General features: G+C 34.8%; 1 protein-coding gene across 1 annotated transcript in view; it reads right to left on the bottom strand.

Moving 5' to 3' along the window:
- Positions 1–338: 338 nt before the first annotated feature.
- KYNU (kynureninase) overlaps positions 339–18,403 on the bottom strand; it is a 111,532-nt gene continuing 93,467 nt past the window's right edge. The window contains exons 11-14 of the mRNA XM_007086408.3: positions 11,923–11,975; positions 9,933–10,018; positions 3,617–3,847; positions 339–1,521 (exon numbers count right to left, since the gene is read on the bottom strand). Coding sequence (XP_007086470.1) covers positions 1,384–1,521; positions 3,617–3,847; positions 9,933–10,018; positions 11,923–11,975 — 508 coding nt within the window. The 3' untranslated portion in view covers positions 339–1,383. The remainder of the gene's footprint in view (positions 1,522–3,616; positions 3,848–9,932; positions 10,019–11,922; positions 11,976–18,403) is intronic.

Genomic DNA, 18,403 nt, shown 5'->3' with positions numbered 1-18,403 from the left:
AAACCAGGGAAGTCCAACAGGGCTGCGTGTAACTGTAGTTTTCCTAGAGGAAAGAAAGGGCCATAGATTTGGGTTAGAGGTTGAGAGATGAAGCTCTGATTTGCTAATTCTAATTCTCAATTGCCAATATCTTGGGGTGATTTATTTCACGGTTTCAGAGACAGAGTAACATTTTCTATGGGGGGTGGAGGGTTGACCTGGGTGGCTTAGTCCATTAAGTGTCCTGACTCTTGATTTTGGCTCAGGTCATGATCTCCTTGTTTGGGAGATCGATCCCCACATCAGGAGCTGAGCTGACAGTGTGGAGCCTGCTTGGGATTCTCTCCCTTGCTCTCTCTCTCTGCCCCTCCTCCACTCACACTCTCTATCTCTTTCTCTCAAAATAAATAAACTCTTTAAAAAGTAGCCTTCTATTAAGAGAGGTTCCCATTAAAACAAACAAACAAACAAACAAACAAACAAAAAAGCAATAGTGATAACATTAAAAAAAGGGACAACCTTGAAAAATGAATTAGGATCCAAGAGTCGGTGGGCAAACAGGTTCAATGAGTTTCAACCAGAATTTGATGTGATGAGATAAAATGAATAATAACTAGCAGAGCACTAATGATTTATGAAACTTCTGCTTTTGGTACATATACCATTAAAAAATATCATATCTAAGATGCTATCTATTCATTGTGAGAAGCGTGCTAATGTCAAGGATGGTAACATGAAAGAATGGTCAGTAGCAATGTAAGAATCATTGATTGAAAATTGAAAAAATTCTTCTTTCACAGATGTTGAAATATGATAGAAGTTTGTATATTAGAATCAATAAAATAAGACATAAACACATATAAATACTGGTATCTGATATTAAACATATTTCTTAGTGTGGACTGCGGTCAAAATATTTGAAAGCTACTACCCTAGAAAATGTATTTTCTGTTCTTTAGATTAGAGTTGGATGGAATACTGCAAAATCATACATATATCAGACTGCGAAATTACAGTGACTATAAGAACCTCTTTGGTAAATTAAAACTAAAGCGACATTTCTAAAATTGACACAAAAAATTGCACATATATTATGAAGTTGTCAGTCAAATTATAAATTAAATCAACATAAAACATTCACTGACCATGAAATGTGACAGCTAGCTAAGACTGTATACATAATACTTGGACCAATGAAAACTTTGATCCACCACGCATGGAGAAATTGAACAGACATGTGGATACCTCAGAACCCCAGACATTTAGAGAAAATATATCAGATCTTTCTGTAAACTAAATGATTCATTGCCAGTTATGTGCAATTGGTTTTGAAAAAATTTCCAATTATTAAAATAAGAACAACAATAATAAAATATAGTAGCTCTTAGTACTACTTAAATTGTTCTAGAGAACACTGGTATTTTTTGTTTCTGCAGAGTCAAGTGCAGAAGCAAGTAGATTGATAAACTTATAAACATCATGAAAAGAGTTGTAGAGAGGAACTGGAGCCACTCGGATGCCATCTGGATCCCGCTTGTCACACTGTGGTGGAGAAAATAAAGCCACAGGAATGTTAGCACTTTTCACATAATGAAAATCTACATTCAAGATAAAACTGCATAAAGCAATCATGCCGATTTCCCTAAAACTTAATATATAAGTCTTTTGTTAATTTTAGTAAAATACAATGTTTCTGTGTTATTTGAACTCTTCTCTTAATAATAGTTAAAATATGAGTGAAAATCATGAGGATCCACCAAAGTGCATTCCTTCAGCATTCATCCTCTTGAAGCATCCAGTAAGTCATGTATGCAATTTATCTGTGGGGAGACTCTAAGAGCCTGGAACCCTTGAGCACATTTAAATGAATGAGAACTTTAGGGGCACCTGGGTGGCACAGTCGGCTAAGTGTCCTACTCTTGATCTTGGCTTGGGTTATGATCTCACGGTTTGTGAGTTCCAGCCCCACATTGGGCTCTGTGCAGGCTCTTAGGATTCTGTTTCTCCTCTCTGCCCTTTCCCCTTGTGCTCTCACTCTCTCTCAAAATAAATAAAAAACTTAAAAAATAAAAAAAAAATAAAAGAATAAATGAGAACCTTAAAAATAAAAGTCGATAAACAAACAAATAAAATGGGGTGCTAGGCGGCTCAGTCGGTTGAGCATCTGACTCTTGATTTTGGCTCAGGTCACGATCCTAGGGTTTTGGGATTGAGCCCTTCATTGTGCTCCCTGCTGAGCATGGGCCCTGCTTAACATTCAATTCCCACCGCCCCCCTCTCTCTCCCTCTGCCTCCCTCCCCCACTTGTGCTCTCTCTCACTTTTTCTTTAAAATCAAAAATACATAAATAAAAATGAAAAAAAGAAATGAATGATAACCTCTTTGACACCTAGAGAGTTTTAGTCAATTATTTTTGCATAATCCTCTAATCCCTAATCTCACAGGTAAAGAATTGGCTGTATCCCTGAAATGTCATGAAATGGACCCAGATAATTTGGTCTAGCCTGAAGATCACTATTATTAATCTTTAAGAAACCCTCACTATGGGTTAGACAATACAATAAATTGTTTATTTGTGCTGGGCTATTTAATTCCCATAACAAATTTTGGAGACAAGTAATTTGCACCCAAAATCCAGATGAGAAAACTCAAGCCAATAGATGTGAGCAAACTTTCCAGGAACACACAGCTTACAAATGGTAGAAATTGACTTGGAACACTAACATATGGATTTGTGCCTCTGGAATCTGAGATAACCTCTCCTCAAGAGTTTGTGGACCAGGACACCTGGGTTTCTCAGTCAGTTGAGTGTCTGACTCTTGATTTCAGCTCAGGTCATGATCCCAGGGTCATGGTATCAAACCCTGCATCAGGCTAGGCTCCATGTTGAGCATGGAGCTTGCTTAAGATTCTCTCTCTCCCTCTGCCCCAGCTCATGCTCTTTTTTTAAAAAAAGAGAGAGAGAGAGAGAGAGAGAGAGAGAGGACGACATGAGTGGAGCAATTCCTAAATTACATGGTTACTGGAAATAGATACACGACCACCATTTTTCCTGAAATCACCCTATTAACATTTATTTTCTTCAAGAGAATAGAATGACCACTTAGGTCCAAGCGTTTAAAAAAAAAAATTATTTCATACAATGTTAACATCCCTGAGATGTGTTTACAGCTCTCTTCTGACTAAAATGACAGGTTTGAAAATGACTTGGCTCAATCAAACAACTAAATAAGACTGATTTTTTTCCTCCTCTTCCACCATATTATATTCTGTAATTCTAGTTATTCAACCAACATATATTATTTAGGCTTTCACTACTAAAAACTAGGGAAAACATCTCCTAATTGATTATGATGAAACCATTTTTTTTTCCTGCTCAAACTGTAATAAAAAGAATGAATAAATTATGGAAGGCTAGTTCCTTATCCAAAAATTGTGGTTTCTTCCCTTTTATCCCTTTTATCAGAAATGACAGATCTCTATGCCCTTCAATTAACACAGTGACACACGCTTAGCTGACACATAATCTATCCTATCAAACTGACTCATGAAATAACATGCAACAGTGAATTAACCAAAGAACCCCAACGTGCCACCCAGAGAGAAAACCTGGTAGCAAAGCAAGAGATATACTTACAACCACTCCTCGTTTTTCTAGTTCTTGGAATACATATTTTATTGGAATAGAAAAGGTTAGTGTTAGCTGGCAGCCACGGTCCTCTATGCAGGATGGAGTAATTATGTTCACAAATGGTCTCTTGGTATCTGCTTTATCTTTGTTACAGTAATGCTTGATCATGTATTCCAGATAACCAGTTAGCAAAACAGATTTTCTCCTCAATGCTTTCATAGTCGCTTGCTTAAAGATCTACAGAATGAGAAACAATCAGATTAATAGTGTCTTGTTTACATCTGCAAAGAAGCAAAAATTAACTGAAAAAAGGAAATGCGCCCTTTTGACCTTTCCAAAAACATCCCGTTTTAGACTATCCTTTGTAAAAACATATCCTCTATTAAATGCTTGGCCGTTAAAAGCCAAATGGAAAGGTTTCCGTGACAGAAAAACTGTATAAATGTCATTTAAACAATGCTTGCTAAAGAAGAAGGAAAAGTAAGGTACTATAGTGTTCCTATACAGTTACTTTACATTAGCTCAGTATAATTAGTACAAGTAAAACATACCTTAATAAATGCATTTAAAGATCATGAAAGTCAAACCTTTTCCCCAAAGCCATTTTACACAATCATAATCAAGAAGACTTTTTTTTTGATTCTGATACAAAGTATTTTGGTCCACACCAAAGTATAATAAGAGTTAAACACCCGTGTATATATGGAAGGAAGTGTTATCAACATTATTTATAATTGTTTTTACTAATTCCTAAATCTCCCCAGCATAACAGTAAGCAAACAAACAGTTAAATAATAAAGCTAAGTTTTATCAGTCAGGGAAACAAACCATGAAACCATAGTTATTCAATGAACATATATATTTGGGCTTTCACCACTAAAAACTAGTGAAAACATGTCCCAATTGATTATGATAAATTTTTTTTCTGTTAGATAATACATATGTTAGTACTGAGGCAGTTGGGTTTGCTTCTCTCTCTCTGTGTCTTTCTGTCTCTCTTTTCCTCCCTCTCTCTTCCTTTTTATCTTTCCTTCTTTCATCATTTTTTCCCCTGCTAAACTCTAGCACTGGTGTGAAAATACTGCCATTTGCTGCCTGAAGTTTCTTATATTAAGATGAGTGACAAGTGCACACAATAACTGGTATTGGAACATTAGAGGTCAGAACAGACATGCTTTTCTAGCTTATCTCTTAAGGTCAAGTAGAGTTTAAAAATATATCCTACATATAAGAACTGAATGAACTGCAAACAGAGCGTGATGCACTGGCATGTCACTTAATATCCCTTTTCTGTATCATGTTATGCCACAGTGCTAAGATAGGGTCACTCAGTGACATCTAGACTTTATGAAGCTTGTGAAAATAGTTATTTTGGTATATACATGTGGCATGTGTGAGCAGGCATTCTAATAGAACTCAAACCATTTGGGCAAATGACCTATATTGCATGAAAGGTATGGATTTGGCTGAAGGAGACCAAGGGAGTTGTACTGATGGTAACAGTACCCAAGGAAAAGAAGAGAAACAGGATAGAATGGTATCTGTCTCTTTGCAGCCAGATGTTGCAGACTATGGAAGAGAGTTGCTACAAGTAGGGTTTGATGTCTGTTTCAGAAGACATTCTTCAGAAGACAGAAGCCTGTTTGGATCAAGAGGGCCTGGGTCTAGAACCAAATCTCGTAAAGGGCAGGAGCAGGGACAGGCAAGGCACCACCCACATGTGGTTTGGTTGCCAGGATAGGAATAAAAGAATAGGAGAGGAATTTTTCCAATCTTCTCTTTGGACATTAATAGTAATTCAAGGTAAATTTCATTTATAAATAATTCTGAAAAACTTTCTGCTTCTACTATAAGCCCCATAAGAGACAGGTAAGAGCAATGTGCGAAGTACTACCTTTAATGATATTTCATTTGTGTTTATAGGTTAGTAAGACTTGGGGGAATATTATTTAACTTTATTGTTTTTTTTTTTTAAGGAGATTTTGTTCTTGCAGATTTCTCTGATAACTAGAAACTAAAGTTAAATTTTTTTTATGACGGTCTCAATTTTGACATACTGTTACTCTTTGATAATGAAATAACTTTAAAATATGAAACCATTTCCCATCATTAAACCACAGTAAGGGCAGCTGCATGGTGAGGCACTCTTAAAATCCTGTCAGAGGGTGTAAAGGTCTCTTTTGAGGCGTCACATAAAAATATTAAGAGGGGATAATAGGAGTTAACTGGAGAATAGAATAAATATCTTCTTTTCTTTTTAGCTTCTCATTATTTCTATGCTTTCAGTATTGAGAAAGGACGATTTTTTTAAATAAAAAAATGAAAACTGTAGGTTAAAAATATTCAGCTTATAACAATTCTTGGCAGAGTTTCAACTACTCGGGTTATTTTTCTTACTGAGCAAAAGGAATACAAAGCTAGATAAGTTAGATAAGTTTAAACAGGAAAAAGAAGTATAGCATGACATTTTCAATTGTTGCATTTTTTTCTCTTCAGTTCTTAAAATTGGCTGCCTAATAACTTTCTGAGGAAACACATAGTACATTTCTCCTTATTTGATTTGTATTTAAAATTTTTTTAATGTTTATTCATTTTTTGAGAGGGAGAGAGAGAGGGAGAGAGAGAACCTGTATGCACATGAGGGAGGGAGGGGCGGAGAGATAGGGAGACACAGAATCTGAAACAGGCTCCAGGCTCTGAGCTATCAGCACAGAGCCCAACGTGGGGCTCAAACTCATGAAATGTGAGATCATGACCTGAGCCAAAGTTGAACGCTTAAGTGATTGAGCCACCCACGTGCCCTACTTGACGTGTATTTTAATTGAACACTCTAATTTTGTATTTTGGAGCTATTTACTTCATTATAAATTCATATACTGAAATGTTCTAAAAATTGTCTACTTATCATTGCATGCAAGTATGACCCTACAAAATAAAATAGATGTGTTTTTAATTTCAAGCTAGCAATTGAAAAGATTGAGGAGACTTCTGAAATACTCTGGTCTAAACATCTTCATCTTAAAAATGAGACAAATGAACTCAAGAGTATATATATAGTAAAGAGAAACTTGTCACCTGTCTAAGGTCATACTTGGTGCCTCAGTGAGGGATAGAGTATATGCCTCCTTGTTCCTACCTTAATTTCTATTGATCCACATATTTTTATATGTAAAATTTGTACCATATTTTACCATATAAATTTGTACCATATAAATATATAATACAAATGATTAAGAGCCACTAATATAAACAAAGGACAGTTTGAAATTGATTACAAGGTGCTATTTTTCATGTTATCAATCAACTGGAGGCACATGTCATTGTAAACAAAACCATATTAATACTTGTAAAAAATCACTGTATTGCAAAACTGAGATCATATCCATCCATGTACACTGATTCTTAAGTTTAGAATCTCTCCTCCAATTGGTATTTGACTATGCGGAATATTTTTTGAAAGAGAAGTAGCTACAACAAAGACAGGCACTATGATTCGTGCATATTTCTCTCATTGATTCAAACTTTTTCAATCACCTATCTCTTTCAATGCAATAACTTAAGCACAGTAGCAATATGATTGCCACAACGATGCTTACCCACTTGGCATCGAGGGAGTAGAACATTTTAACAGTTAGGTAAAGAATAAGAAGAATGACATGCATTGTTTTGTAATTTCAGAATTTTGCAATTTATGATGGGGAGGAAGAATTTCAACACTTTCTTCAACACAACTTTTGCTTACCTAATGATAATTTTGGTTAGAATGTAGGCTTAGCAGTGAATAGCTTAAGTACAGTATTTCTTTCTTTTTTCTTTTTTAGTTTTTATTTATTTATTTTGAGCAACAGAGAGAGCATGAGCAGGGGAGGGGCAGAGATAGAGAGAGGGAGAGAAAAAATCCCAAGCAGGCTCCAGGCTGACAGTGCAGAGCCTGGCACTGGGCTCCATCCCACCAACCTGAGATCATGACCTGAGCTGAAATCAAGAGTCAGACGCTTTAACCAACTGAGCCACCAAGCACCATTTACTTAAGATATTTCTAAGAGGCTCCAGAAAAATACTTAAGCGGTAAGAGAAGTACATATCCACTCTTGTGGCCTTTGGGATCCTTTTGTTATTTGTTTAGATGTTAAAGAAAAAAAAAATCAATCAATCTTCAGATTCCAGCTGAAAATAAAAACCTTGTCTAGGTGACTACAATACAGCGTAATACGGTGATAAATACTTCCAAGCTTTTTATCATTCAAGGCTAGCCTAGGGGACTAGTGGCAGGAAAATTGAGAATGTGACTTCTTTTTCATGGCAGAAGGGGTAAGTACCTGACACCACCCACTGTGAAAACATACCAAAGTTAGAGTGTCTAAAAGAAAATTTCCAGATCTGGCTGAGAACTCATTTGCAAAGGTAAGGAAAATCAGAGGACAAAACGTCAAGTACCAGTTCTTCCTAAGGCACACCTCGGTGCTTTTCCTATGGTAACTCACCTTCTCCCTGAAACAAACTTGCAAAATGAGAAAAACTGTGTATCATTTTAAAACGTTTAACAGAAGTTTTCTCTGAATAGATATTATAAAAATAATTCAAATACCATTATCTGACTTGCTAAGCAGATTCTATCCCTCCTCACCCCTCAAAAATTTTTAAAAACTTTTTTTCCCACTGGCTGAAAAATCTTGTTACTGGGTCTATTTTCAGTTAAAAAAAAAAAAAAAAATCTGCCAAAAAGTGAAAACAACACAAGCTCCATCTAGTGGCCACATTGAGTAGATGGTCTTTAAATTGAGATGAAGTGAAATGAGTTGATTACCACTATCAGTGGTGAAGTTCTATTAAAAAAAAAAGTACTTTATATTGCCATCCAGTGGCCAAAGTGAGAAACTGCTATATGTGTTCACAGAATCCTAAAATTTAGGTTTAGAGATTTTGGAAGTCTTTATCTAGTCATTCATCCTGGAACACTCCACAATAGAATTTCATAAAATATCAAAAACCAGATGATTTTAAAAGACTTTAAATTAAAAAAGTCAAATTCTTTTTTGAATACCTATATATTTAAAATCTCTGTTAGAAAAAAAAAAACACATTTAGCTAAAATATATTTTACTTTAATGTATGTATATAAGTATATTTACTTAATATGTGTATTGATGTTATTAATTATATAAGGATACAATTATTTACAATATATATTTCCTTAAATAAATTTAGTCTCATTCTCTTTTTATTTAATTTTTTAAAATGTTTTATTTATTTTTTAGAGAGAGAGAGACAGAGACAGAGCATAAGCAGGAGAGAAGCAGAGAGAGGGAGACACAGAATCCGTAGCAGGCTCCAGGCACTGAGCTGTCAGCCAGAGGCCGACATGGGGTTCAAAAGAACCAGCTATGAGATCAGATGAGCCGAAGTCAGATGCTTAATCAACTGAACCACCGAGATGTCCCAAGTTAGTCTCATTCTGAAATTAATTAATATCAAATAATTAAGCTATATTGATATGGATATGAATATAATATAGATATAAAAGGACAAGGTAGGTATCTATATATCTATATAAATAGATGGAAAGGTAGATATAAATATTGGAAACCAAATTGATTCTTTGGATATTATTATTTAGGGTGAAACTAATGTTATTTTAACTAAAAACATTCATTTACTAAAAAATATATATTGAGCCAGTAACAGTAGAGAGATTATACAAGAATATGATGGAATAGACACTCCAGTAAAAAAAAAAGAAATCCATTTACCTTATGAGACAACCTTTCTTATTCTTTGGTTTACTCTGATTATTTGTATTTTTTTCCTTAAAGTATGTCTTCCTATAGTTCTATCATATGGCACTTGGTGAGTTCGTTGACTCACAGAACCAGAAGAAACAGAGTCTCCAGTAATCACAACAATATCTGGCACATAATACTTTCCTAATAAGTAAATGTTGAATGAGTGAAATAATCAAGAACTAAATATTGCATGCTTATTTTGTCACAGAGACACCAAGAAAAGATTAAGCAACTTATTTAAGGTCACACAAATTCTAAGAGGAACTAAAAATATGTATCCCCAAATCAGTTCCAATTAACATTTATTAAGTGCCAACAACATTTATTATGTGCCAAGCACAGTGCTGGGGCTGGACACATAGATAAGAGATGTTAATTAGCACAGAGTCACTGTCCTAAAGGAGAATACCAGCTTTTGACCATTGTTTATACATAATGAACATTAATCTTGCTCTTTAGCAGAGAAGGTCCTACAACATGTCACAGTCAGGTAAAGAAAAAGGTAAAGATATGAGAAGGGTAAAGCATAGTTCACTTACCTCTAAACTAGCATGTAAGGAACAGACCAACAAAATGGGAGGATTTGAAATTCGAAATCCACTAACCCCAGGGATTAATTGCAGTTCTGAAAAATTAACATCATGTCATTTTTATAGAATGTACCTTGAAAAGTGTCCTTCATGGATTTTTTATGACACTGTAGTATAAGAATAAGATTTAAAAACTTTTATTTCTAAGATTTCTGAGCTATTTAAGAGAATCTCTGTGGACCTAGAATACTGGCATATTTCCCCTTCACTTGCAATGTCTCTCTCCCCTGCCCCACTTTCTTAGCAGCCTACCAAATACTAGAGCCCTTAGAGATAAAAAAATGACCTCTTAAAGAAGATTTTCTATACCTCATTCTCTGTCCTTCCACACTCCCAAGCCAGCATTCCTTAACCTGCCCCATGCTTTGCTTTTCTACTATGAAACCATACCAGTGAGAGAAAAAAAATCAAAATTTTAATAGTTTGTAATTGTAATGTCATCCAAAGGCAGGAATATAAATTAAATGACCTATGAAGGTGACTTCTAGCACTAGTATTATTAGGTCAAGTGGCTTCTCCTAGGGAAAAAATAATAACAATAAAAAGGCTTTTAAAAAAATGATCTGCCTAAGTATGATACATTTAAAAGGTAATTTAATAGCAGGTATTATCCTAATTAGAATCAATTAGATTGAATAGTAGCAAGTTAAGTCCAATAGCGTTAAGACTGCTCGCTGGAGATCAAATTAAAGCTAAAACTGACTAAAAGAGCATCAGAACATTCTAGGTCTTTAGAGATGCATCTAATCCAGGGCTCAACAAGCTATTTACTGAGGACCAAATGTGGCCCTTGACTTGTTTTTGTAAATAAAGTTTCATTGGAACATATAGCCACATTCATTCATTTATGTATGTCTATGACTGTTTTAGCACTACAATGGCAGAACTGAACATTTACCACAGAGACAGTACAGCCCCCAAAACTTAAAATGTCTCCTCTCTGGCCCTTCACAGAGAAACTTTCCCCACTCTCGATCTAGTCCAATTCTCCCATTTACAGATAAGAAAAGCCAACACAAAGAGCGTAGGCAACAGGCATAACAGAGCTAACTATTCCAGCAGCCAAGATAAAATGCAGGTTTCTTGATTTGACTGGAAGAGCCCATCTTGATCTTTTGCATCTTGGTTTTTGCAAATATGAATATATTTAAAATAGTAACTCAGGTTAGTAGTAGTCTGAAGGATCAAGTTGAACTGAAGACTCTCAAAACACTTATGAAGCTTTCTGTATCCCACATGATTGAAGATGGGAGTCACTCAGGAAAAAGAAGCAGGGCAGTTTGGGAGAACCCTGCACGTGTTGAAATTTCATTTCTACCTGCTGGGGTTCAACTGCCATTTTTTCGTGTGTGGCAAAAGCCACAGAAGGAAGAAAAATTGGAAAAAGAGAGACATAAAGTGAACATTTATTAAACAGCACTGCTATGTGCTGCTTGGTTTACAGCTTTGAACTTGTCTTACCCTCAAACCAACCCCTGAATTGGATATTATTATTCACATTAGATATGCAAGAAGGAAAATAAAACAAAAAACAAAAAAATCCCGAGAAGTTATAATTTGTGCAGCATCACAAAATTATTAAGCAGCAAAGTAGAATTGACATCCAAGTCTCTCTGGGCCTGACTACAAGCCAAAAATTCTTTCCTGTCCTCACTTCCTGATGTTCTGGGTACTCAATATTGATGAGATATGAATCCTATACATTACAACTCATTTCCACTTACTTCCCTACAGAGGGATAGACTCGAAATGATGCTAAAATCTACAAACACTTAGTCTTACACTCTGGAAATGTCATTTCTTATTTTAAGAATTCTCAGTGGCATTTTCAAAGTGCACTCTCCATGAGGCATGTATATTACATGCCATACAAAGACAGATGAAAATTGAAATAAAGGTAAAATAAAATGACTTGTGAAGTGAAACTGAATACACTTACTGTTATCCATCTTAAATCTGGTGCTGAGTTCATGGCCAAACCATCCCACTAACCTAAAACATAAATAACAACATTAGATATTTTGGTCTACAAAAATAACTGCAATTAATATAGGAATCTGGACCCTATATATGAATGTCATTTGTGTTGTGATTCATCAAATATACAGGCATATATATGTTATATGATATCATAAGGCAATTAATATTTATAACCTTATCAAGAAAAGGATAAAATCAATTTATCATATAACTGTATAATTTTTGTAAAGTTAAACCATCTGAAAATCTATATTTAATGATATTTTATTGCTTAAAATAAAATGAACAAAAAATGTTGAGTTTTTAAAATTTTTTTAGATTTTGAAACAAAAGTAAAAGCTCAAAAAGAAAAAACAATTAATACAATAAAATATTTTTCACAACAACTTCCCTAAAGAAAAATGGTGTAAAAATAACTGATATAATTGTTGAAAATTTTTGAATAATTTCCTAAGGAAATTGACTGCTTTTTTTTAGTGAGATAAAGAAATTAGAAAAATCATATACATGCATTTGTGTGTGCATAGTAGGGGAAAAGAATTATAAAATAATTTAAAGAAAAATATACAATTTGGGAAATATGAATTCAATATTTCTGATACTCTGTTCTACCTAAATACATTTTTAGTTTTTTTTTTAAGTTTATTTATTTTGAGACAGAGAGAGAAAAAGAGCAAGCTGCAAGCACATGCAAGTGAGCAGGGGAGGGGTAGAGAGCGAGGAAGGGAGATAATCCCAAGCAGGCTCCTCACGGTCAATGCAGAGCCGGATGTAGAGATCAGTCTCATTAATGGTGAGATCATGACCTGAGCCTAGATTGAGTCAGACACTTAACTGACTGAACCACCCAGGTGCCCCAATAAATATTTAGTTTTAATGCTGCCAAAATAAAAAATTCCATGGCATTTTGTTAGAACTGGGCAAAATATTTTTAAGTTTACAGAAAATATGTGAGTGAATATAGTAAATTTTGAAATATAAGACTACAATGGTTAATTGTTCCTATCAAGGAACAAATAAATAAGTCACGATGAATGAAGAAAGGTTGTAAGTGAGGTGCAAAATAAACTAGATTCAGTTACAGCAAGCATAGAGGAAGCAGAGAGGAGAATAGGTGAAATAGAAGATAAAATTATGGAAAATGATGAAGCTGAGAAAGAGAGATAAGAAAATACTGGACCACAAGGGGAGAATTAGAGAACTAAGTGATTCAGTTAAATGTAATAATATCTGTATCATAGGAGTTCCAGAAGAATAAGAGAGAAAAGAGCAGAAGGTTTCCTTGAATAAATTATAGCTGAGAACATTCCTAATCTGGAGAAGGAAGCAGACATCCAGATCCAGGAGGCACAGAGAACTGCCTTCATATTCAGTAAGAATAGGTCTTCACCATGGCATAGCATAGTGAAACTGACAAAATACAAAGATTAAGAGAGAATTCTGAAAGCAGCTAGGGACAAACAAGCCTTAACCTACAAGGATAGATGCATAAGGGTAGTAGCAGACCTGTCTACTGAAACTTGGTAGGCCAGAAGGGAGTGGCAAGAAATAATCAATGTGCTGAATATGAAAGATATACAACCAAGATTCCTTTAACCAGCAAGGGTGTCATTCAGAATAGTAAAAGATATAAGTTTTCCCAGACAAATGAAAACTGAAGGCGTTCATGGGCACTAAACCAGCCCTACAAGAGATCCTAAGGGGGACTCTGTGAGTAGAATGCTGCAAGGACTACAAAGGACCAGAGACATCACCACAAGCATGAAACCTAGAGATAACACAATGACACTAAATCCATATCTTTCAATAATAACTCTGAATGTAAATGGACTAATTGCTCCAATTAAAAGACATTCAGTATCAGAATGGGTAAAAAAAAACAAGATCCATCTACATGCTGTTTACAAGAGACTCATTTTAGACCTGAGGACACCTTCAGATTGAAAGTGAGGGGATGGAGAACCATCTATCATGCTACTGGAAATCAAAAGAAAGCTGGAGTAGCCATACTTATATCAGACAAACTAGATTTTAAACTAAAGTCTATAACAAGAGATGAAGAAGGGCATTATATCATAATTACAGGGTCTATCCATCAAGAAAAGCTAACAATTATAAGTGTTTAGGCCCCCCAACTTGAAACACCCAAATATATAAATCAAGTAATCACAAACATAAGCAAATCTTATTGATAAGAATACAGTAATTTCAAAAAGATGTTAGAATGGGAGAGAGCCAAAGCATAAGAGACTCTTAAAAACTGAGAACAAACTGAGGGTTGATGGGGGGTGGGAGGGAGGGGAGGGTGGGTGATGGGTATTGAGGAGGGCACCTTTTGGGATGAGCACTGGGTGTTGTATGGAAACCAATTTGACAATAAATTTCATATATTGAAAAAAAAAGAATACAGTAATTTCAGGGATTTTAATACTTCACTTACAACAATGGACAGATCATCTAGGCAGAAAATCAATGAAGAAACAATGGCCCTGAATGATACACTGGACCAGAAACACTTGACAGATATATTCAGAACTTTTCATTCAAAAGCAGCAGAACACCCATTCTTCTCAAGTGCACATGGAACATCCTCCAAGATAGATCACATATTGAGTCAAAAAAAAGCCCTCAATAAATATAAAAGAATTGAGATCATACCATGCATATTTTCAGATCACAACACTATGAAACTTGAAATCAACTACAAAAAAATTTGGAAAGCCTCCAAATGCATGGAGGTTAAAGAACATACTACTAAAGAATGAATGGGTCAACCAGGAAATTAAAGAAGAAATTGAAGAATATATGGAAGCAACTGAAAATGAAAACATGACAGTCCAAACCCTTTGGGATGCAGCAAAGGCAGTCCGAATAGGAAAATACATTGTAATCCAGGCCCATCTCAAGAAACAAGAAAAATCCCAAAAACAAAACCTAACCACACACCTAAAGGAACTAGAAGCAGAACAGCAAAGAAAGCCCAAAGTCAGCAGAAGAAGAGATATAATAAAGATTAGAGCAGAAATAAATAATATAGAATCTAAAAAAATAGGACAGATCAATGAATCTAAGAGCTGTTTTTTTTGAAAAATAAACAAAATTGATAAACGCCTAGCCAGATTTCTCAAAAAGAAAAGAGAGAGAACCCAAATAGATAAAATCATCAATGAAAGAGGAGAGATCACAACCAACACCACAGAAATACAAAAAAATTTAAAAATACTATGAAAAATTATATGCCAACAAACTGGACAATCTGGAAGAAATAGACAAATTCCTAGACACCCACACACTACCAAATCTCAAACGGAAAGACATAGAAATTTTGAACAGACCCATAACCAGTGAAGAAATTGAATCAATTATCAAAAATTTCCCAACAAATAAGAGTCCTGGACCAGATGGCTTCCCAGGGGAATTCTACCAGACATTTAAAGTAGAGTTAATACCTATCCTTCTCAAGCGGTTTCAAAAAATAGAAATGGAAGGACAGCTTCCAGACTCATTCTATGAAGCCAGCATTACTTTGATTCCCAAACCAGACAGAGATCCCACTAAAAAGGAGAATTATAGGCCAATATCCCGGATGAACATGGATGCAAAAATTCTAAACAAGATACTAGCATAAGGCATTCCACTGTATATTAAAAGAATTATTCACCATGATCAAGTGGGATTCATTCCTGGGCTGCAGGGCTGGTCAATATTTGCGAATCAATCAGTGTAATGCATCATATTACTAGAAGAAAGGATAAGAGCCATATGATCCTGTTAATAGATGCAAAAAAAGCATTGGGCAAAATACAGCATCCCTTCTTAATTAAACCCTCAAGAAAGTCAGGATAGAAGGAACATGCTTAAACATCATAAGAGCCATATATGAAAAGCCCACAACTAATATCATCCTCAATGGGGAAAAACTGAGAGCTTGCCCCCTGAGATCAGGAACACGACAGGGATGTCCACTCTCACCACTGTTGTTTAACATAGTGCTGGAAGTCCTAGCCTCAGCAATCAGACAACAAATGAAATAAAAGCATCCAAATTGGCAAAAAAGTCAAACTTTACTTTTCGCAGATGACATGATGCTCTAAATGGAAAACCTGAAAGAGTCCACCAAAAAGCTCCTAGAACTGATACATGAATTCAGCAAAGTTGCTGGATAAAAAAAATCAATGTACGGAAATCGTTTGTAGTTCTATACACCAATAATGAAGCAACAGAAAGAGAAATCAAGAAATTGATCCCATTTACAATCGCACCAAGAACCATAAAATACCTAGGAATAAACCTAACCGAAGATGTAAAAGATCTGTATGCTGAAAACTATAGAAAACTCATGAAAGAAATTGAAGAAGGCACAAAGAAATAGAAAAACATTCCATGTTCATGGATTGGAAGAACTAACATTGTAAAAATGTCAATACTACCCAAAGCAATCTGCACATTCAATGCAATCCCAATCAAAATTGCACCGGCATTCTTCTCAGAACTAGAAAAAACAACCCTAAAATTTGAATGGAACCACAAAAGACCCAATGTTTATAGCAGCACTTTCAACAATAGCCAAATTATAGAAAGAGCCCAAATGTCCATCAACTGATGAATAGGTAAAGAAGATGTGGTTTATATATACAATGGAATGTTACCTGGCAATGAGAAAAAAATGAAGTCTGGCCATTTGCAACAATGTGGATGGAACTGGAGGGCATTATGCTAAGTGAAATAAGTCAGTCAAAGACAGATGTCATATGTTGTCACTCATATGTGGAATTTGAGAAATTTAACAGAAGACCATGGGGGAAGGAAGGGGAAAGAATAAGTTCAAACAGAGAGGAAGGCAAACCATCAAAGACTCTTAAATAAGAGAAAAAACTAAGGGTTGATTGGCGGCAGGGAGAGAGGAGAAAATGGGTGATGGGCATTGAGTAGGGCACTTGTTGGCATGAGCACTGGGTGTCGTATGTAAGCAATGAATCATGGGAATCTACTCCCTAAGCCAAGAGCACACTGTATATACTGTATGTTAGCTAACTTAATAATAAATTATATTTAAAAATAAATAAATAAGTAAATAAATATAAAATAAAAGAAGTGATAATTGTCACATTTCAAAAAAATGCAAGGATGAATAAAAGATATCCACATTTTTATAGTTTTCAAAAGAAAAATTTCTTTTTGACTTTAAAAACAAAAAAAAATATAGAAGGAAATATCAATACATTTATAAACACTTAAAATTCTATACTGAAATGATAAATAAAATTAAAAGGCAAACCAGTGATGTGGAGAAGGCTGCTACTTGCCATGTATGAGTTTTCATCAAGTTTTTTGTTTTTGTTTTTGTTTTCTTGGCAGAAAAGGGCAATGCGCCCAAAGTTACCCAACCATAGAGCATGAACAGGGCTTTGTAAAAGCAGAAATGCAAATGTACCACAAATTCAGGGGGAAAAACCCTTAATCTCTGTAATAATTTTTAAAATGTGAAATAACATTAAGATGAGACCATAGGAGGGATGCTTGGGTGGTTCAGTTGGTTAAGCATCTGACTTAGGCTCAGGTCATGATCTCCCTGTTCATGAGTTCAAGCCCTACATCGGGCTCTGTGCTGACTGACAGCTTGGAGCCTGGAGCCTGAAGCCTGCTTCAGATTCTGTCTCCCTTTCTCTCTGCCCCCTCCCCTGCTCATGCTCATGCTCTCTCTCTGTCTCTGTCCCTCTCTCTCAAAAGTAAATAAACATTGATAATTTTTTTTTTTAATTCTACATATATTCTACAAACTCCATATACCAAACTGGCAAGTCAGTCAAAAAGTATGAATCCTATTTTCACCAAGGATTCAAAGAAAAAGAAATTAGTAGTTTGTCTAATCATGAGAATAGTAAGTAATAAAACCTTTATAGAGTACAGTTTGAGAATATATGTGACAAATATGTAGAATTTCCTGTCCCAGGGCTTTTGTTCTTTCCAATCCATTAAAAGTACTATTTGGATCATACTACTTGAAGTATGCTAAAATTTATGCGCTCGTACAATGAGTACAATACTATTTACAGGGTCAAAACACCTATCTCAGAATAGAGAGTTAATAACATGAATTATTCTACTTTCATACAATGGAATACTATTGAATCCATTATAAAAATCTTATTTAAAAGAATATGTATGCAAAAAGAATAAAGTGATCACAATATTTAGAATATTACTCCAATTTTAGAATAATCATATATTAAAAACAACAACAATAAAAAATATAACGTATGCATTCATTTGTAATTCTGGCCAAAATTTTAAATTTTTTAATTTCTGATTTATTTGTACCTCTGTTTTCCAGAATTTTCTAAAGAGCATGTATTGTTATTGCATCAGAGAAAAACTATAATTATAATTTTAATCCATATTCATTAGTTCAAAAATTTTTAATTTTAAAAATTATGTAT

This window comes from Panthera tigris, chromosome C1, assembly GCF_018350195.1.
Source record: "Panthera tigris isolate Pti1 chromosome C1, P.tigris_Pti1_mat1.1, whole genome shotgun sequence".
In the NCBI taxonomy this organism is placed as follows: Eukaryota; Metazoa; Chordata; class Mammalia; order Carnivora; family Felidae; genus Panthera; species Panthera tigris.
This window is presented reverse-complemented; position numbering and strand designations above follow the sequence as displayed.